Genomic DNA, 22,068 nt, shown 5'->3' on the forward strand with positions numbered 1-22,068 from the left:
ACGTTTACATTTTATTCTACATTTACATTTTACCTTACTTTTGATGTTTATTTTGAGACGAGGGTCTCTTGTAGTCCAGGCTGGCCTCAAACTTACAGTGTAGTTCCCCAGGATGATCTTGAAGACTATACCAACTTGGCAGTCAACCTTTTGTAAGTTCCCTTCTCTGGGTCCTCTCTCTCTCTCTCTCTCTCTCTCTCTCTCATGGTGCTGGGGATCAAACCTAGAGCCTCACAATGCTAGGTAAAAGTCACTAAGCTACACATCCTTAACCTTCAAATTCTTGATTTTGATGTTTCCTGGATATACAGAGGTGACCCACTGTCCTTGTGCAACCACCAAAATCTACCTCTTGTCTTCCGCAAATTGATTCTGTCTTTCTTAATCCCTGACCCATGCTGAAGCTCCTCGAGGACGTATCCACCACACCTGCGTTCTGTGACTCAGGCTCCACTTAGAACTTCCTTTAGGGCCAGCACTGATAAGGATAGTTTAATATCCACAGTTTAATGTCCTTATTACTGGACATTAGTCTTTCCAATATTTACTGTCGCAAAGTGCTACAATGAATAAACCTGAAAATGCATCCTTTTACATTTCCAGAAGCAGATAAAAAGCTAACAGTCTTTGCCACCACCACCTTTCAAAACCGCTCCATTTGACAGCACTCTCACCTATAAATCACCGGTCTTGAGACCCTCAGTGAGACGCTAAGGCTAGTCTTCCTTCTCCATTGTGTCACCTATCACCTGTCCCAAACCCAAAGCACGCGCGCCTCACTGCGCTGTTGATTTCAGCAGTTAGCACAGCCGGTTTACTGAGTCCTCTCCCAGCGTATTCCCCCTCAGCCTCGCTAGATGGCACTGTTGCGTGCTCAGCGCTTAACAGTATGGCCATGGCCCCTCATCTTTGAAAGGCTGATGGAGGTTCTCACTGAAGCACATGGGAGAGGTTCTCCCATTGCTCCATCTGCAGTTTTTACTCATGCTGGGTCTTCTCTTCTCTTGCTCCTATCCATCCACAGTAAAGCTCTCTAGCTCATTCGTTTTCTTAAAAGTACAATGAGTACAGCCCCGGACTTCTCTCTAGAATGTTGATGCAAACCAGAGCAAGTACAGAAGACAAAGTGTATCTGGGAGACATTTTTTTTAGAAGAAATATTTTATACAATATATCCTGATTACACTTTTCCCCTCCCACAACTCTTCCCAGATCCCCATGAACTCTCCACCTGCCCACCTCCATGCCCTTTCTTTCCTTTTTAGGAAAAGAAAAAAAAAGGGGGGGGGGAGAAACTCACAGGCATAAACTCACAATTCATAAACACACAAAAATGGAGGCCATTATAGACCCACAAACGCCCAATAAAAATGCCTAAACAAAGCAAAATGAGGCAAAAAAGTCTACAAAAATACCCCAGTGTTTGTTTTGTGTTGGCCAGTACTGCTGGGCATCAGGCTTATCCCTATGATTTATATATGCAATGAGACTCCATTGGAAAAAACTAACATTTCCTTTGCAAGCATGTATCAAGTGCAGATAGCCTCTTGGCTGGGGTGAGAACCGTGTGTACTTCCCTCCCTCAGCACTGGTGCCCAGCTGGCTTGTACCCCACAACCCCAGCACATGCTGCCACAGTCCCTGGGAGTCCATATGTAGACACGCCCTGTTGTGCCTAGAAAACTGTTTCCTTAGAGTCGTCGCACCCTCTGGCTCTTTCGAGCTTCCTCATACTTTTCTCCCTGAGCCGGGAGGGGAGGGGTTGAGGAAGACATCCCACTTAAGACTAAATCTCTCGCTCTTTTTATCCAGGTGGGTCTCTGTGTTGGTTCCCATCTATTGCAAGAGGAAGCTTCTCTGATGAAGGCTGGATGTTCCTTTAGCAGAATAATAGAGAATAGTATTTGGTTTTCCCGTAGGCCCCTATCCTATCCATTCTTAGGTTCTTGGCCACACATGCAGTGTCAGACACTGGGTCCATCTAGTAGAGTGAACCTTAACTAGGAGGGGTTTTTTGGTTTAGTTTTTTGGTTTTTTGTTTGTTTGTTGTCTTTAGTTGGTGGTGGTGGTGGGCTTTTTGTTTTTTTGTTTTTTTGTGTTTGTGTTTTGTTTTTCAAGACAGGGTTTCTTTGTTAGCCCTGGCTGTCTTTCTCTGTAAACCAGGCTAGCCTCAAGCTCATAGAGACTCACCTGCTTCTGCCTCTGCTTCCTGATTGCTGGGATGAAAAGTCATCACCACCTGGCTGCGAGGCTGTTTTGAAAGTCAAATTTGATGGCTTGGCGGTTAAAGGTGATCGCTGCTTTTTCAGTTGACCCAAGTTCTGTTCCCAGCACCTACTTTAGGCTGCTTACAACCACCTGTGAATGACACCCTCCCTGTTCTCTAAGAGCATCTCTATTCCCATGAATATATACTCCCACACAGACACATACTTTATACCAACACATTGTTTATATATAATTAAAACATAAAGATAAATCTTTTAAAAGTTTGTTTTAATTTATGAACGTTTGCCTGCTTGTTTGTACACCATGTGTGTGCAGTACCTGAAGAGGCCAGAGAGTGCATCACATCCCCAAGAACTAGAGAGAGAGATGGTTGTGAGCCGCCATGTGGTGCTGGGTACTGAACCCAGGTCCTCTGTAGGAGCAGTAAGTACTTTTAACTGCTGATCCACCTCTCCAGCTGTCTAAAACATAATCTTTTTTTGGAGCTGGCAATGGAACTAGAGTGCTTGCCTGCCTTGCATATACAAAGCCCTGGGTTTGCGTCCCAGAGACGTGATGGTGCTTGTCTGAGTACTTAGGATGTGGAGGTAAACAGAGCAAAGAAGCTCCTGTTGATTCTTAGCTCTAAAGCCTGTTCAGGGCCAGCCTTGGCTACAGGAGACTGTCTAAAAAGAAAAACAACAACAATAACAAACCAAGTCAGGCTGCTGGGTGTGTTTGTGCATACCTTTAAGCCCAGCACTCAGGAGGCAGAGGCTGGTAGATTTCTGTGAGTTTGAGGCCAGCCTGGTCTAAACAGCAAGTTCTAGAACAGCCAGAACTACATAGAAAGACTGTCAAAAAACAAAACAAAACAAAACAAAGAGAGAGAGAGAGAGAGAGAGAGAGAGAGAGAGAGGAAAAATGTCAAGTTTGAGGTATAATTTCTATCTCACAAATGTATCCCACGCTGCCCCTTCCTCATCAGCCCCCCACCCCCACCCCCACCCCCATCCCTTGGCAACTGCTTGTCTGACTCCCTTCCCTGATGTTTGATTTTTCCAGTCTCCTCTTCCGTCCAACAGGAGGTTCTGACGTGTATCCCTGCATTGCATGTGCCAGCAGTCTGTACCCTGTCATTTCCAAATAGCACTGCATTGAAGATTCATCTAGTCACTAGCTAGGAGGAATTTAACTTGTTCCTCTTGTTGGTAATTATGAAAGAGCTGTAACTTGAAAATAAATGTCTGTATATATGCAACACATACACACACACACACACACACACACACACACACACACACACACGCACACCTTTCTCTTGGGTAGGGCTGTGGGTCTGGTAATTATACCTTTAATTTCTGGACAAGAGGGAATGGCACTACAGATGCTTCAAACTGTATTTTGTTCCAGGTACACAGTGCGATGGTTAACTACACGTAGCTAAAACACCCAGATAAGCAAGTCCAGCTGTGGGAAGCCTGCAAACGCCAGTGAAGAGCAGCTGCGGAAGCTCGGGTGTTTGAGAGGAGATAAAATGGAGAAGGGGCCATTCTGTAACTGGGACCCCATTCCACACACTCAGTCACCCTGACTGGCACAGTTCCTCATGTCTCGGTGACCCCCAGCCATAAAATTATTTGCATTTGATACTTCATAACTGGAATTTTCCTGTTATGAATCATAATGTAAATATCTGTTTCCCAATGGTCTTAGGTGACCCTGTGCAAGGGTTGTTCGACCCTCAAAGGGGTCAAAACTCACAGGTGAAGAATCGATGGCTTAGACTATTAGATTATTCCAGACAGAAGGAAACTGAGACACAGCAAAGTTATAATGACACCTTTCCCACCCTGGCATGGCTTATTAAGGGTGAATCATGCCCCACACTCAAGGACTGAGCAAGTCTGAAAATTCATCCTGCTAACTGGCTATTGGGAGCAAATCTCCCACTACTGCAGAAGGGTTAGGAACTGGAAATGTTTCTAGCATTTCGCAACATTTTTCTGAATCCAAAATTATGTTTTTGGGTTTTTTTTCCTTTAAAAAGTAGGATTGGAGCTAGTGCACTGGATGAGCTGGTCAGGACACTTGACTCCAAGCCTGATGACCTTAAATCCACTTGATAAGTTTGATCCCCAGGACATGTTTCTCTCTCTCTTGGTAGGTCTAGTGCTGAGTTTAAGTTTTGCACTGGGTGAATCTTCTGCATAAAGTCCCAGCAGCAGCAGATGAGGGATCGCCTGAGGACCTTTCTAAATAGCCCAGTATCCAGTGCCTCTCCCTGCTTGTATCTTAAAGGGGGTGCTTTAAGCTTCAATGTGTTCATTTACACGGTCAGCCAACATTTAGACAGGATGAACTAAGGTTATCTTTGAGCTCCTTTTCAGCCACTCTTCGAGGCAGCCAGAGCCAGTTCTAGAAAGCTGACCCTTAGACAAGATAGCGGCCGATAACTGCCTTGCCAGAGGTGCTTCATTACCCAACGCCAGTACTCCACACACTCCCAAAGCAGCTCAGGAAAAGAAAGCCCTGGGGCAGTCTCTCGGAGAAGAGTGGTTTCAGAATTCGTCTTTGTCTTCCAGAGTGCCGGTGGACATTTCTAGAAGGAATAACCTGACTCCTTCCAGTAAGACAGCCCTTTCTGGTCCCAAGGCCCGTAATGTCTGCCCACCACTCGCCAGCCAGCCTGGCTCCAGTGGCCTTTTGAAGCCTCCCAGAACTAAGGGCTTATCAGATTGGCCATGCAGTTCTCTGGGCTACCTTTCTCCCAGCTCCCTAGGTCTGTTTCCTTGGCAGCGCTCATCTTTTTCCGGCAAAGGCAGGCCTCAAAAAGGGTTCCCCCACACCTCTTCCAGAGTGTTAGCCCTGTACCTACTGGTTTTGGAGTTGTTTGCTTTTTAAAGATTTATGTATGTGGGGTGATTTGCCTGTATATCTGTTCACTCAGACCAGAGGCCTGTAAACCTCTGGAACTAGACCAGTGGTTCTCAACCTTCCTCAAGTAAGCGACCCCCAACCACAAGTTACCTTCATTGCTACCTCATAACCGGGATCTTGCTACCGCCATGAATCGCACTGTAATATGCTTTTCCAATGGCCTTGGTGAACACCTGTAAAAGGGTCATTTCACCTGCAATGGGGTCGTGACCCACCAGTTGAGGGCCACTAATCACTGTCAATTACCTAATGAATCTCAGACTGGCCTGGGACTCACGAGGAGCTGAATATGGCCTGGCCCTCCTATCCCATACCCCAATGCTGGGATCACAAGCATGCGCACTAGACACCATGCCCAGTTTATGCAGTGCTTAGCATCAAAGCCAAGGGCTTCATGCATGCCAGGCACAAACGTTCTACCAACCAAGCCACATGCCCAGCCTAGCTTTCTACCTCTCTTCTCCCACTATAAAACTGGGGCTGTGGGAGTGTGCAGTAGATGAGGACACCACTGAGAGTGTCAGACGGTTGCTACAGAACAAAATTTGTTATGCAGTTTGCAGTTAATGTACCAGAAATTTACCAGCCTGTATAAATTGTATCACTCACTCCCCCTTCCCCAGGGAGAGAATAAAATAATGAAACCTTATTTCTTGACCACTCATATCCAAAACATATTGGTCCTTGTCATCAGAGAGTGAAGCTGTGAGGTGCTGGCAAGGTCACTGATGTGGCCAGGCTGCTTAACCCTGGAGGGTGTGTGTTATAGGACAGAGGATATTCCAGACCCAGCATTGTAATGGACAGCCCCCCAAAGTCATTACCAAGTGCAGACCAGAGGCTGGTGGGCCTGTTAAAATTTATTTTGTGTCAGCATTTCTGAACTCCCCCAAAACACTATAAAACACTGAACTTTTAATTACAAATGCAACAAACAAGGAATTGCCATGTTTGATATCACGAACCTAAATAACAGTTTCTCCAAAGACAACAAATTAATCCAGAACAGCACAGTGATGTCTGCACGAATGCTGATAAATGACATGCACATTCAGAGTCCAGGCAAGGGGGCGTGTGCCTAGACACACCCGCCCATGCTGATGCACACGGCCAGAGGCTGATGTCAGAATGTCTGTCTCCACTGCTTCCTCACCTTGCCGAGAGAGGACTGCTGTGTGGAGACCTGGCCAGTGAGCTCCCAGCACCTGCCTGTCTTTGTTCCCAGTGCTGCAGGTACTGGTCCATACAGCCACAGCTAGGTTTCCATGATGCACGTGGGCCGAACTCACCCTGATGCTTGCACATCTTGCCATCCCCAGTCCTATAAGATGATATTTTTAAGGCAAAATGAGGAAGAGGATGTGTTGTACAAGAACATAGTAGTATTTGGTTATAAGCATCAGTAACAAGGCAATGTTGGTCCAAGGATGGACAGGCAGCTATGGTTAGATGTGTAAGGCTGAAGGGACTGTTGCACAAGGCTATGGCACGTGGCAGAGGTGGTTTTGTTGTTCTCGTTTTGTGATTTCTTGTTATTGTCTATTTCTTAAGAAAGGGCTTAGTTAGGCTTACTGTTCAGAAAGGATATCGGCATCCATCATGGTAAGGAAGGCACAAATCCTGAGTGTGAGGCTGGCCTAGCGGTCAGGAGGCTGGCCGACCAGGTTCCATCGGCACATAAGATGCTGGCGTTTTAAAGTCAGCATACACGTCCAAGAGCCCCTCCTTCAAGCCTCTGGCTTTGTTTTTTAGTCTAGGGTTTAACCCATAAGACTTCATTTTCACTTAATGGGTTAAAAAAGGTCATCAGTAGTAGAAGACTCTGGAGAGAAAGCAGGGACACATGTAGATGGCAAGTTGCTGGAACTTTGATCAAGTTGTAAATTAAAGACACCACAAATGTCTTCAACATCTGCCCCTGCCCTCCTGTGTTGAAATCCTGGGGACATGCTCCAGTCCACATTTCAGAAACCTGCACTTCATGTATGAAAGCGGAACCCTAGTTTACCCCCAGGAAATGCATGTCACAAGCTTACCTGTGTTTCTATTTCACAGGTTAGGTTGAAGACAGGGCATTTGACTGTCCCACAGAGGCCAACACCCTCTGCATAAATACCAAGTCTGGCAGCATACTGGCGTGCCAACATGGTGCCAGGCACGCTATCTCCAAAGACAGCTCCTCCATTGCTTGAACGAAGGAGACAGGGAACCCTAACAGTTGGGATGACATCACTTAGCTCCAGAGGCCGTCACATCTTCTGTGTACTGCAGTATACTTTGCAGCAGGTCCTGGGGATCGAACTCCTGTCGTCAGGCTTGGCAGCAAGCTTAACTCATTGAACCATCTCACTCATCTGGGGGGAAAGCTTAGCTATACAACATTCATCAAATGTAGCCTCTTCTGCTTTTAAACATCAATACAAACACTGGAGAGGCAGGGCCGTATGCTTAATATGACTGTTTCAACAGAATTGAGAACTTTTTTTTTTTTTAAGAGACAATCTCATGTGTCCAAGGATGGTCTCAAACTCACTAAGTGTCCAAGGCTGGGTTTACACTCCTGATCCTCTGCTTCTGCTTTACTGGTTCTGAAGTTATAGGCATGAGCCACAGGACCAAGTTCTGCTGTGCTAAGGATCAAAACTAAGGCTTCAGTGTAGTGGCACGCACCTTTAATCCCAGCACTCAGGAGTCAGACGCAGGCAGATCTCTGTGAGTTCAAAGCCAGCCTGGCCCACAGAGTAAATTTCAGGACAGCCTGAGATACAGCCTGTCTCAACTAAACAACAGCCAGAAAGAAAGAAAGAAAGAAAGAGAGAGAGAGAGAGAGAGAGAAAAGGAAGGAAGGAAGGAAGGAAGGAAGGAAGGAAGGAAGGAAGGAAGGAAGGAAAGAAAACAGGGCTCTGTATATTCCAGGCAACTATTTACCAACTGAGCTATACCACCATCCCCTTAACACCTCATTTTAAATAAGTTTAAAACTTAATATTTATCCGTATCCAGGACTTACGCCCACATTCTCCCTCTTACAGAATCCATGCATGTGTAGAGAACTCTGCCCAGTTAAATCCTTTTTTTTTTTTCTATATGAACCCATTAAAACATGTCAAGACATCAGTTGCTACGAATGCTTTTGGCCACTGTAAGCCAGCACCACATCAACGACTGAACACTGAAACTTGGCATGTTCTGAAATCATGTTTCCTTTTCATGTAATTCAGGCTCAGGGATCCGATACAGAGCAGCTGAGAAATAAATAATGTTGCTGAGGCTGAAGATGATGCACAGAAGTATGGCCGCTGCTATCTGAGGCAAAGAGGAGGGTCTGGAGGTGGCCAAGAGCCACTCTCTCCTCAGCGTCTTGTCCAGAAGGATGGCTTCCATCTGCAAGTGTGTGGCCAGGATGACGCACACGTGAAACAGCTGGTGACTGTGGCCTATGACAAACAGAAAAGGCCATCAAGATCGCCAGTCAGAACCGGAGAAACGGCTCAGTGGGTGAAGACTCCGCCGCTAAGCCTGATAATCCGAGAGCCACCCCAGGGACCCTCGGGAGAGTATCCATTCCCGCCATTGTCCTCTCACCTCTGCACGTCATGGCTGGTACACACCCCTATGTACACACACATCTATGTAACTTAAGTGCCAAGGAGTCAGCAGTCAAACAGTGTATGCACACAGGCTGGGACATGCATGCTAGCACGGCACAGCAAGGAGCCAGCCAAGAGATCTTGTGTATGGGTTTGTTTGTTTGTTTGGCCTCGCATTCTGGTATTTTGAGACTGGGTCTCCTGTTACCCAGGCTCAACATGAACTCACTGTGTAGCTAAGGAGAACTCTGAAAGTAATGTCTGATGTCTTTGCTCCACCTCCTGAGTACTGGGCGTACAAGTTACACAACTACACCAGTTTTATAATTTCATTTGTGAGAAGTGCTTAGAAAGGAACTGGCAGATGGCTCAGTGTGTCAAACTGCTTGCTGTGCAAACATGGAGACCTGAGTTCAAATCCCTGGCCCTCATATGAAATGTCAGGTATGGTCACGGATGCCTCTAATTCTAGTGCTGTGGAAGGTAGAGACAGGAGGATTGCTGGGGCTTGCTGTTTGCCAGCTGAGCTCTAGGTTTGGTGAGCTATTAAGGCAAGAAGGCAGAGAGTGATAAAGACCTGGCATCCTCTAGCCTCAGAATGCAAATGTACATGCATACATATAAACACACATGCATACATACACACACCCACACACATGTACACACACATAGATGTACACACACACAACACAGGCATGCACCCCACATGCATGCACACATGTACTTATCTCCCCCAACACACACCATTTTCATGGTCCTCTTGTTCCTCCAACCTTTAAAGCCCTGGGACTACAGGTGTGCCTGTCCCTAGATGTTGAAGTCAGCACTGAACTGTAACTTCACAGTGGGGCTGGTGTACTCTGTCCAGCATGGTGTCCCAGAAGGAGAGCCCCCAGTCATGTCTCTCATTAGCCAGACAATAGTCAGATATGCCTGTGGCACCCAATCTTAATTATGAATTTGTTTGGATTTAGAGTCAGCCTAGGTAGCAGCACCCCTCCCGTGTGTGTGTGTGTGTGTGTGTGTGTGTGTGTGTGTGTGTGTGTGTGTGTTCAGAGAGATTGAGTAGCATCTTCCAAAGAAGAGTGAAAAAGAAACAGAAAAGGTGGTGTCCCCTGCCTCCTTCCTCAGCAAGAGCATCTCCTGCACCTGCCACCATCCTCCCCTGCTTTCAGACTCCAGCTTCTTAAGCCTTGCAGCGTGGACCACCAACTCCTCAGGGTTCCATGCAGCCTCTAGTCCCAGTTTTGAACTATTGGTGCGTCCAGCTTTGTGAACCGAACATCTAGCAGCTTCTGTGCCTCTCCAGCATGCTGCGAGCCATTGTTGGACTACCTACGCCCAATCTAGTAAATATTATGTGTGTGTGCATATATATTGAGTTCATATATATTGTGTGTGTCACTTCTGTTCTAGAGAACCCTGCTATATAACACCCTACTGTATTTTTAGAAATCAATATGAGAAAACTATGAAGACTAAATAAGTAAAATCCTCTTCTAGAGCAATTTATGCAGCAAACCCATTTTCCAAAGGAAACTGTTGGGCACCCTGCTCTCCCAGGGCTAACGCTGATGTCAGCAGCATGGGAAGAGTCAGCCAAGTTTGCTGCCCACCTCTTCCCAAGTGTCTTTGTTTCAACCTCTGGCTAAACAGAGACATGACCAGGGCTCTCCTGGGATGCCATGCTGGACTGGGCTCACCAGCCCCACTGTGGCGGATAAGAGCACAAGCAGTAAGGACAGGAGTAGGCAGGGTCATGAGAAAAGGAGTCCAAGGTGAGGGACACAAAAGGCAGGATGAGAAGATGGTACTTTCCCTGACAGAACTGTGCGGCTCTGAGCCATTTACCTCTGAGCCATTTACATGCCAAAGTCCAACCAGTGGCCATCTTTGGAGGGATAGTTAAATTCCAGTGACATCACTGGGGTGGCCCCTGATCCACTGGCCCTGGACATGATCTACACTGAGGAAGAATCTCATGAGGACTGTGGGAAGGTACTCATCCACAGGCCAAGGAAAGAGGGGGAAGACACCATCCCACTGAGACCTTCATGTCAACTGTTAGCCTCCTGAGTGTGCTTCCCTTGTGTGTGGGAACTGCAGGCCTAGCAAACCAATACAACATGACAGTTAATTAAGGCTTCTCCTCCAGATGTCTATATCCAGGTATAGGGGCACCTACTGTAACTTCAGCACTCCGTAGGCAGAGACAGGAAGGTCACGAGTTCAAGCCCAGTCTAGTCTACATATTGAGTTTAAGATCACCCTCCACTACACATTGAGACCCTATCTGAAAAATAAAAAAGTGTGTGTGTGTGTGTGTGTGTGTGTGTGTGAGAGAGAGAGAGAGAGAGAGAGAGAGAGAGAGAGAGAGAGAGAGAGAAGACTCGGTAGTAAAAAGCGCCTTCCACCAAGCCTGACAACTGAGTTGTTCCTGCAAATTGTTCTTTGACCCCTACATGCCCATATCAGCATATACAAACACATTAATCTAACATGCAATAAAAAATTGTGTTAGTCCTGTATGGTAGCACAAAACCTACTTCAGAAGTATTCAACAAGCTTGCTACAGGGGAGGGGCACCTGGCCACAGCGCCTCCTTTTCAGACAGGAGCTGAGTCAGGGCCTTGGCAAGCATGTCTGCTGTTTTCCTTCAGCCCCAGCCTCTGTCCCAGGAAGAAGGTGAGTACGTGGCACCCAGCCTTACTCAAGTTCAAAGCACAGGCAGTGCCCACCTCCAAACGTGTGTGATGCAGGCACGTGACCTCTGCTGCAGCTGTGACGCTGTGTCAAATGCAGAGCCCTGATCCACTGCATTCACTAAGCCTGCTCCCACGAGAGAGATGCGCAACAGATGGGCCACAGCAGGAAGAGTGGCTTCAACCTCCCCACTTACATCTCAGGGCCCTGTAGGCCTGGGGTAGCCAGGCCTGGCAAGCACCCTCCCCTATTACCAGGAAATTTTTCTGAGAGACAGGACTGAAGTGAATTGGGAAAAAAAATGTGGAGAAGCCAGCGTGACCAGTATTTGCCACACCCCTGCCTGCCCCTGGGTCCCCAAGCTCTGATCCACAGCTCTTGTCTTCCTTAAGGTGGGGCTGGAATGGGTAGGCAGAAGCCTGGGGCCTCCAGTTCCTGCTTCTGACTGTGCTCTGTAGAATAAACAGAGTTTTGCTGGCTGAAGTCCTTTCTGATAGGACAAAGAGAAGGAGGAGGAGACTCTAGATCACACAAAGCCTATCTGACTCCATCGCTGGAGCAGGCGGAGAGCAGGCTCCGGGCAGGGACAAAAGTGGCTTGGTGAGAACCTAGGTGCTTGCTGGGGTGGGGAGAGCAACTGGCCTCCTGAGCCTCACGGTCTCTAGTTAAGGAACTCTTGTACTGAAGGCTTGTCACCCTCCACAGAAGCCACCCAAGGGTGCTGCGGTGGCTAATATTGTCAATTTCACAGTCTCTAGAAACACCCAGGAGACAGACCTCTGTGTATGTCTCTGAGAGAGTTTCTAGATTGGTTTAACTGAAAAAGGGAGAGCCGCCATTCCGTGGGCCTGGACTGAAGAAGGTGAGTCGAGTGCCACCCTTCATCTCTGCTTCCTGACTGCGGCCTCAGTGCCACCCACTGCCAACGCTACCCACTCATGCTGTGCCACCACGCCTTCCCTTTCCTGGTGGGTCGTACCGTGAAAGCATAATCCAAAAGTTAGCGCTTAAGTTTATGGTCACAGCAACAGAAAGGTGGTAAACGCAGGTGCCTTCCTTCCAGCCAGAGGCAGAGGCAGGTGGGAAGACCCCTCCCACATCCTGCCCTGGAGAAACAGGGAGGGAACATTGCAGCATGGAGGAGCTCTGGACTCTGACAGGTCTCCCGAGTCAGTGAGCTTGGGCTCTCTACAGTGTCACACGGGTGGCCACTGTGAGTGCTGGCCTTGCCCCAGCTTTGGAGTTCTGGGTCAGGAGGTCTGAGGTTGGGCCTGGAAGTTGCAGTCTCAGACCTTTCTGCTGCTAGTGTTGATGAGAGACAACTGGAACCATGGCTCCACATGACCGTGGGCCCTCTACTGACAATGTTTAAAATAGACCTTCTTCTCTGCACACCTGTCTGCTGCCTGCTACCTTCAGTGTCACCTGCAAACCCATCTTCTTCCTCCCTGTGTCTGTCCCCCCATGGCCATGCTGTGCTAGGAAGTCAGACTCCAGGTACCAATAGGATGGTTGCTCATTGGAACACCTACCTGTTCCCCTCCTCCCTGTCCCCTGCAGTGCGGTAGCCACACAAAGGGTGGCTTCAATCAAGGTGTAAGGTAGGTCACTGTACGTCACTCGCCAAGGCCTATGCCTAATGACTCCCTCAGGGGTCATTCCTCTCCAGGTCCCCTGCCATGTGGCCATATACACTTCATCAGGATGTTTCCACCCCAGTGGACAGTCACCCCCGCCCCTGTCCCGCCATACTTACCGATGTAGTCAAAGCGTCCAGGAGCCAGTCGCTCTGGCAGGTGAGCAGAGTACAAGAAAGAGGCCAGGAGGGTCATGACCATGTGCTTCTGGTGGTACAGCATGGCTTCATTTCTTGAATTCTCCCCTGGGAACAGGAAGAGCTGCGGGTGTTTGAAAGAACAGATGGTCTTGAGAAAAAAAGCCAGGCGCATACCTCTCAGCACACCAGCACGAACTCCAGAGGGGATGAGGGGAAGCAAGAAGGAAGAGGACAGACAGAAGAGGGGGGAGGGAGGAAGGAGGAGGAAGAGGAGGATGAGGAAGAGGAGGAAGAGGAAGAGGAGGAAGAGGAAGAGGAGGAAGAGGGTGGGAAAGAGAAAACCCTACTAGATGTCACTGCACTTTCTGGGGGATAAAATGCAGACATTGAAGAACAGTCCTATTTGCACCTGGCTCCGGATGTCAGATGCTACAAATGTGATAGGAAAAAACTCTTTATAAAGAAAATGTCGGGCTGGAGAGATGGCTCAACAGTTAAGAGCACTGACAGCTCTTCCTGAGGTCCTGAGTTCAATTCCCAGCAACCACATGGTGGCTCACAACCATCTGTAATGGGATCCGATGCCCTCTTCTGGTGTGTCTGAAGACAGCTACAGTGTACTCCTATGAATAAAATAAGTCTTTGAAAAAGAAAAAGTCTCGGGAGCCTGTCTGCATCATCAAAAAGCATCAGTATTTGGCTCAGCTTGGTGACTCAAGCTTGAATTCACTCCCTAAGGCAAAAATGTCGGAAGCTCAAGGCCCATTTCGGCGATGGAGCTAGTCAAAAGTCAGCTTGAGCAACTCAGTGAGATCCTGTCTCAAAAACCAACCAATCAGTAAATGGTTGGTGATACAGCTCTGTGGTAGAGCCTTGCCTAGCACACAGGAGACCTTAGGCTCAACACCCAGCATCAACCGTCCCTCAGTGTCTGACCATTATGTTGCTTTAAGGTTAAGCAGAGTTATTGTGTTATTTTATAAATAACAAAAGTGGCTTCCCCTACTACTAGGAACCAGGCACCAGGCTGGCCATCTGCATGCCCCGCCCCATCTGAGCTTCACTGGGAACCTAAAGGCAGACTCTATCTCTGTGTTTTGCACACAAGGAAAGCGAGCCTGAGACTGACTTGCAAGCCACCAATAAGCATTGAGGCAAGGGTTGGAATGGAGCCAGTGCAATTCTGCCACCTCCTGCCCTTCTGCCCTGCTGTCCCTCACAGCCACTAGACAGCATCACAGGACAAGAAATCCGCATGCAACCGATAAGGCCATCAGCCATGGTTCCCTGTGTGTCTGCACAAACTCCGAGGACAGAGAGCAGTGAGCTCATGCCCATCCCCAAGTCTCCTGTAGACCTGGTCAAGGGAATTAGAGAAAACACCCACTGCTTCCCAAAGGTAGCAGGCAAACTCCTCACTGCCCTGCGCCCCTAGCCCTTGCCATCTGGGCCTCACGCTGCCTCTGGGAGAAGCTCACTCACAAGGTAATGCTGAACCGGTAAGATGCATTATATCCAGGAATCTCAATTACCACCTATGCGGAAGCAGATGCCAGCCTCATAACGGATGAGGAAAGGCTCAGAAAGATTATGTATACTGCCTAAATCCCACAACAAATAACCATGGAGCCTAGGATTTGAACCCAGGCCCACGTGATCTGTAAGTGAAGGTCTTTTCCCTTCTTGTCGAGTTTGTTATCCCACCTCATCTCCCTTCCCTGGTCCTTCGTCTCCTTCTAATGTCGCCTTTAAGACTGCCACCCCCACCTTTTCCTTCACTGACACACTACATTACTGACACTGTACGGTCGTGCTTGCATTATTGGGCATTCCCTGAAGCTGGCCCTGATGTTCACCAACCCCCAGGCTGCAAGCCTCTCCCAGTTCTCTGTGGTTGCTCCTAAGGCCTTACTCAGTTTGTCTCCAAGGGCCTCTGTGTTCATACTATCTCTGACTGAGCATCCAACTTCTATAAGTCCCGCCAGGGCCCAACTCAGTGTCATGACTTCCTCAGAGCTCAGGAAACAATCCCCTCGGCACTACTGACAGGAAGAGAGGAGATGTAGCTGCTCTGTGTCCTTACCCTGTAGAAGATGGGGAGTGAGTCCCAGGCGTAGGGATAGGCGAAGGCCAGGACCCGAAGCAGCTTGCAGAGCCGGGGCTTCTGGAGTTCAAGAAACCTGCAGTCAGGGAGGAAACGGCAGCTTTTCAGGAACTCACATGTGTGCACACGGGTCATCAACAGAGGACAAGCATTTCTGCACAGTCTCCTGTGGAGCACAGCTTCTCCACGAGCCTTTCTTGTTCCTCCTACACTGGTGGAAATGACAAAACTTCAGCCAAGAAGGAGAAGCTTCCTGTAAGAGCATGAAATGCCATGGTATGCAAACCAAGAAGAGGGAAGACGGGCTTCAGGCAGACGCCCTGCAAAGGGCAGAGGGGACTGAACAGCAGAGACACCACAGAGACAGGAAGTGGCCTCAAGCACAGACCCTGGGTCTCACATTCTACAGAAGCAGAGTTGCACCCAAGCAACTGGAACCACCCAGGTGATGGCCACACAAAGACTGGGTTCAAGGAGGTATTGGGTAACCTAGAGAAGTTTCTAGAACATTTATACAATACACAGGAACACTGGCCTGGGGAAAGCGACTATGCAGAGTCTGTCTTTCTCTCTTCCCTGAGCTGTCCCACTACCCTCCAATACAAAGACAGAACCTATTGTGCTGACTGTTTAGAAGCAAGAGGCAGGAACTTTCTAGATTGGTCATCACTGAGGACCTAGAGAGAGGCAACAGCTTTAGACTTTCAGTAGTACAAAACCCCAGGCTGGCTTCCAGGAGGTCAGGGTGGAGCACGGAGACCCCGCCCAAAACTGCAGCTCTGGGGTATGGAGATGTAGCTCAGCTAGTAAATTACTAGGCTAGCATGCGGGAAGCCTGGTTCCATCCCCAGCGCTCAGAAGCCAGACTTGATGACAAGTCAGGGGGGTGGATCAGAAGTTCGAGGTCATTTGTTTAAGATTTATTTAATTTATATGAATGCAGCCTGCTCTATAGGAGACCCTGTGTCCAAAAAATCAAAACAAGTTCAAGTCCCAGCAACCTCATGGTGGCTCACAACCATCTGTAACGGGATCCGATGCCCTCTTCTGGTGTGTCTGAAGACAGCGACTGTGCACTCACATACATTAAATAAAAAGCAAACAACCAAAACCCAGTGGCCTTCTCCACCACACTCCAACACTGGGGACGAGGCGGCGGTGTTATAGCTTCACAGGGACACACCAGATTCCAGCTCGGGCTAGACACATCAGGACCATGCTGCATTGCAGGTTGCCTCTAAAGCCGTATCTGACCTGTCCCTCCCTCACAGTGCTGTTGTAAGGACTTGAAAAAACAAGGCGTCACTGCCCTTAGAGTCACGCTCAGCCCAGCTACTAAACACTGCTCTGAAAACAAACCCCTCCCTCCCTGCTCATCACAGCCATGTGGCACAGAAGGCCAGAGCAAGAGACGACAGGTTCTGGGTGGAAGGTCTAAGGAGGAGCTGAGAAGAGACACACACAGCTAGGATTTGGCCCAAATGCCCTTGCCTGCTGCTGACAGGCCCAGCCTCTGTCTTTCTTTCCCCAGGGGCCCATAACCCCAGCAGAAGCTGCCCAACTGTAATAGGCCAACCGGTATCTACCGTATCTGGAACGGGCTCACTCCTAAAAGAGTGCTCCTTGTGGCTGGCCACTTACACATAAAGAAAATCTGACTCTGACTTGTCGAGGGCTGTGCCCCCAAAGCATAGGTTTCCTGTGAAAAAGTGCTTCCCCAGGAGGCAAATGAATCAGCCTCTCCAGCAGCAAAGCTGGGTCTACAGGGACCAAAAAAAAAAAAAAAAAAAAAAAAAAAAAAAAGGGGGGGGGGGGAGAGACACTCCCAAGGTGCAATTCCATATCTAACCACAGGATGTCGCCACAGCCAGAGGTTCCTGGGACCGAGAGCTCTGTCCACGAAGCAATTGCAAGAAAATGCTGGATTTGGGAAGAAGCCTCCCTTTAGATTAGGTTGAGTCAATAATCTTGGCAACTCGTTCCCTCTTGGTCCTAAGATAACCTGTCAGAGCCCTGTGTGTCTGACATGACCTGCTTCTCTTGCTCTCTGTTCTGCTCCACAGAGCAGTAGCAGTCCCCTCTCTTCGGGGTGTGTGTGTGTGTGTGTGTGTGTGTGTGTGTGTGTGTGTGTGTGCATGCGCGCGCGCGCGCGCGCACGCCCCTGTGTCCTGCCTCTCCTGTTCCTGGAACCCTCTGAAGGCACAATCTGACTTTTCACAGTGGGTCCCCAGAGCCCAGGAAGCCTTTGAGGAATGTTGGTTAGGGGGGTAGAGACAGTAGCCTAGGTGTGCTCTCTGGATCAGCAGAAAACAAACTATGTCATGGTAAAGGAGAGGAAGCCCCAAACAGGGGCTCACAGGACATTCCTGGGCCAGTGCCAAATGTCCTCACCCAAATCCTGCAGGTGTGCTGAGTACACACATGCACTGCTGGACCTGCATGGTGGGGGGTGGGGGTGGGGTGGGGGCTAGAATAAAGCAATGTGTCCTGGTGGTAACAGGTAGTCAGCTTTAAAAACTCAATTTAAAAGGCTGCAGACATCCTTCCCTCTGTGCTTCTGGGAAAGAAATCTTGGTCCACAAATCATAGGGACTGTATCTTTCAGACCCACACACCATCGATATCGCTATTACCCATACCTTTTGCTCCCTCTGGTCCCAGTTCTGAATACCAGAGCCATGAGGAGCTTAGGGACCAACTACACAGGGGCAATAACTGACCCAAAGACAAGACTCAGGGGTCTACCCCAGGAACCCATGCAACCACAGGAAAGGGCCCCCAGGCACACTGCAACTCTGTGCTGTGAGTATGCCTCTGACCTTGTATCACCCAAGATGGGGACCCGATTCCTCTCCCCACCACCTGTAGAGCCCCCAGATTTCCACTATGGTGCAGGGGCATATACCGCATTGTTTAACGCCTCCTGGAATTAGGACGGAGCAATCCAGGAGTAGAGACTTTATTTCCTGGCTCTACAGGTAGATTCAAGCTCTGCCCAGCTTTCCATGGAATTCTGTGATTTCCAAGAAAATAAGAGAGTCTCTCCCCATCTTCCAAGAAGAGAGCAGTTCCCCAGGGATGAAGCCACAGAAAATTCAGTGGGACACACCAAGCAAGACACTTTGATTCCCAGGGAGAGCAAACCATGCCTGCCCCTTGACTTCTCAAACATTCTGGCAACAGAGGACAGACTGGGGTGAACCTATCTGATGCTGCATAAAAATTTATCCCCCCTCACATTAAAAAAAAAAAAAAAAACAACCAAGAACACAGTTCCCCACAACCTGCGTGTCATCCAGAGAAAACCAGAACTAAAACCATCCCAAAGAGGAAGCCCTTACTCTGCCTGTTTCTCTCTGGGGAGGGGATAGTACAGTAAGAGGTACAGAGGACACACACACGACCCAAGTGCTTCTCCTGACCTGCCACTTCCTGGCACGGTGGCACTATGCAGATGGGGCTGTCACCTCGCTACAATCACCTGGAAGGTTTCCTAAGCGACCAAGGAAGCTTGTTTTCAGGAGGTTCACTCCTGCAAAGAGCAGTGTCAACCAGCACCAGATATTCCCATGACAACGCAGCTCATGCCCCACCCCACAGAATCTTGCACGAAAGGAAAAAGAATAACAAGATTAGACACAGGGAGCTGGGCGAGACTCATGGCCACGTTTGAATGCCCTCATCACCCCTCAGTGCACCTAGAGACGCCATTCTCACCCATCCCTGTGAGAGGAGGACTGCCTGGCTACGAGGAACCTTCCCTGTCCAGGCTTGTGCCAGGCATATGACCTAGAATCTTCTATCCAGAAGGGAGCTGTGTTGACCCCACTGCACAGATGAGAGAACTAAGGTCCAAGGAACACACATAGTGACTTGCCTGAGCAGTAAAGCCATCTGTAGAACGTACAGGGACCACAAAAATAACTCTACTGTAGGGACACTGTTGTTTAATTTATAAAGAATTTCAGAGCATCTGGTCACATTTGGGGCTTTTCCAAACAGCTGAGTGGCTGCCTGAGGGATACCCATGATGTCCAATGTGATAATTGATACTGTCAACGGACAGAATCTAGAGTCACCATGGAGACAAATCTTGGGGTAGACCTATTAGGAGTTTCTAGATTAAATTAATCCAAGTGGAAAGACCCACCCTAACTGTGGTGACCTCATACTATAGGGTGGCCTTGAAGTGAGTAAAAGCATAAAGGTAGCTGGCAGCAAGCACCGTCTATCTGCCTCAAGATCCGGCTGCTGTAACTTCTCTGCCTTGATGGACTGTGCTCACCAACTGAGAGCCAGAGAAAACCTGTCTTCCTTTAAGCCACCTCTGTCGGGTGCTTTGTCCTAGCAACGAGTAAAGTAACCAAACATTGCACGACAGGAGCTCTACCTGGAGCCTTTTCTGTCAGGCTCTCCTGCTGATCCCGACCGCCCATCCCATGAAGATGCCTGCTTGGTCCTCCCATGGTCTCCCGCCTGAGATCAGGATGCCCGGTACCTGGAGTAGCAGGAGAGGCCAGTGCTGAGAATGGTGTTCAGCACGGCCAGGGCTACGTAACACTCATGGAAGGTGCTGCAGACCAGTGCATCAGGGAACGTGTATGCGGAGTAGGCGATGGCTGAGCCTGTGGAAGAAACACCATCCTTGAGACGCAAGCCAGGCCACAGCTCTGCAAGGACCCCTGGGAAAGACTATCTTAGCCTTCATCTTCTCCATAGATCTATGAACTAGCCTGCCTCTGTGTCTTCCCAGAATACCCCTCCCCTTGCCTCTCTGTCCACCTAAATTCCTTAAGGCTGTGCTCCTACAGAGATGTAGGCATGTGTGAGTGAGTGTGTGTATGTGTGTGCGTGTGTATATGTATAAGTGTGTGTGTGTGTAAGTGTTTGTGTATGTATGTGTGTGTGAGCGTGCATGTGTGTGAGTGTGCTTGCGTGTGTGTGAGTGTATGTGAGTGAGAGTGCATGTGTGTGTATGTGTGAGTATGTGTGTGTGTGAGCGTGCATGTGTGTGTATGTGTATATGTGAGTGTGCTTGCGTGTGTGTGAATATGTGTGTGTGTGAGCATGTGTGTATGTGTATGTGTGTGAGTGTGCTTGCGTGTGTGTGAATATGTGTGTGAGTGTGTGTGTGTGTGTGAGCATGTGTGTATGTGTGAGAGTGTGTGCACACATTCTGTCTTTACAATCCTGCCCCATATAAAGCTTACACTTATTTATAAATGACCATATGGAGGCATAGGGATATCTAGTAACTCATCTAGAGTCACAAAGCAGAAAAAACAGAAATAAGCTTCAAACCCAGGCAGTCTGGAAACGAATCCCTGCTTCTAACTACAAGCCGCCCCTAAGGATGATACCAGACTCATCTGCCTGTGGCAGGGTTCTCCCTGAGAAGCTCAGCATCAGAGGGAAGGAGGGCCCCCTAAGGACAGAGATGTCCTATCAGTGGGCTGGGGGTGGCCAGTGACCATGTTCGGTTTTGGACTCTGAAAGAGGCAGCTACATCAAGACCTTTTAGAGAGACTAAAGGAGAAGCCTTCGGTTGGAGGGACAGAACAATTACTGCCTATCTTGGTGTGGCTGGGACCTGCACTCTTACCTATGGGAGGGGCTGGATCTGACCCCAGTTCATCTGTTATTCTAATACAGTGGTTCTCAACCCTGCTAATGCTGTGACCCTTTGATTCCTCATGCTATGCTTACCCCAACCATAAAATTATTTTCATTGCTATTCCATAACTGTAGTTTTACTTCTGTTATGAGTCATAATGTAAACATCTGTGTTTTCTGGTTGTCTGAGGTGAACCCTATGAAAGGGACATTCTACCTCTGATGGGGTTGTAACCTACAGGTTGAGAACCAGTGTCCTAATACATCAAGAGCCTTGGATTCACGGCTACAGGTCATTCAACAGGTGGATCTTCCAGCGAAGCTGAACACAGGGACAAGGGACCACAGCTTGGTGGTATTTACTTGTAACCCCAGTGCCGGGGAGGCAGACACAGGTGGTTAGGTAAGGGCTCCCTAGTCTAAGCCTTTCAGTCCGGTGAGTGATTCTGCCTCAAACAAAAGTGCAAGGCACCTAAAGGCCACCCGAGGTCCCCTCACCTCCACACACACACGACAAGCATGGGCAGAGAAAGCTGAGCATCACCTTCTGTGATGTGAATGTGAGTTCACCCAGGAGCTCTGCTCCAGGGGACCAGGGGACCAGGGGACCAGGGGACCAGGGGACCAGGGGACCAGGGGACCAGGGGACCAGGGGACCAGGGGACCAAGGGACCCTGTGACACAATGCTCAGGGAGTTGTCTGGCCCAAGATGTACCACTGATGCTGCCCCTGAGCTAAGCTGTGTCCCCCAATGCAAGAGTAAAGGGGCCTCAGCCCACCAGAAAATACAGCAGGAAGCAGAGCTGACCTGAGCCTCCAGGGGTCCTGTGGGGCATGGGTGTCTGGGGTGGGCCAGGTAAAGGTGGTAGCTGTCAATCACAGGAATGGCTACCCTGCGAGATGATGGCTACTCAGGCTCAAAATGAATTTGTTCATAAGCCACCTACATTCTGCTCTAGAGAACAAGCCCAGGGGAGGTTAAGAAACTTGTCTAAGACTGAACTTGGGACAGGTGTCACAAAGTAGAATCTGGATCTTTGAGTTAAGTGTGTATCAGAGGGGCCAAAGAGATGGAGTTCGGTTTCCGGCACCCATGTCGGTCAGCTCACAGCCGCCTGTAACTTCAGCTCCA

At 48.9% G+C, this 22,068-nt stretch overlaps 1 protein-coding gene across 1 annotated transcript in view; it reads right to left on the minus strand.

The window, feature by feature from the left end:
- Window positions 1-8,338: 8,338 nt before the first annotated feature.
- Window positions 8,339-22,068, minus strand: part of Paqr5 (progestin and adipoQ receptor family member 5) — a 71,918-nt gene continuing 58,188 nt past the window's right edge. Inside the window, exons 5-8 of the mRNA XM_032910440.1 lie at window positions 19,821-19,947; window positions 15,302-15,398; window positions 13,198-13,339; window positions 8,339-8,585 (exon numbers count right to left, since the gene is read on the minus strand). Coding sequence (XP_032766331.1) covers window positions 8,344-8,585; window positions 13,198-13,339; window positions 15,302-15,398; window positions 19,821-19,947 — 608 coding nt within the window. The 3' untranslated portion in view covers window positions 8,339-8,343. The remainder of the gene's footprint in view (window positions 8,586-13,197; window positions 13,340-15,301; window positions 15,399-19,820; window positions 19,948-22,068) is intronic.

The sequence above is a fragment of the Rattus rattus genome, chromosome 8 (assembly GCF_011064425.1).
Source record: "Rattus rattus isolate New Zealand chromosome 8, Rrattus_CSIRO_v1, whole genome shotgun sequence".
Lineage (NCBI taxonomy): Eukaryota > Metazoa > Chordata > Mammalia > Rodentia > Muridae > Rattus > Rattus rattus.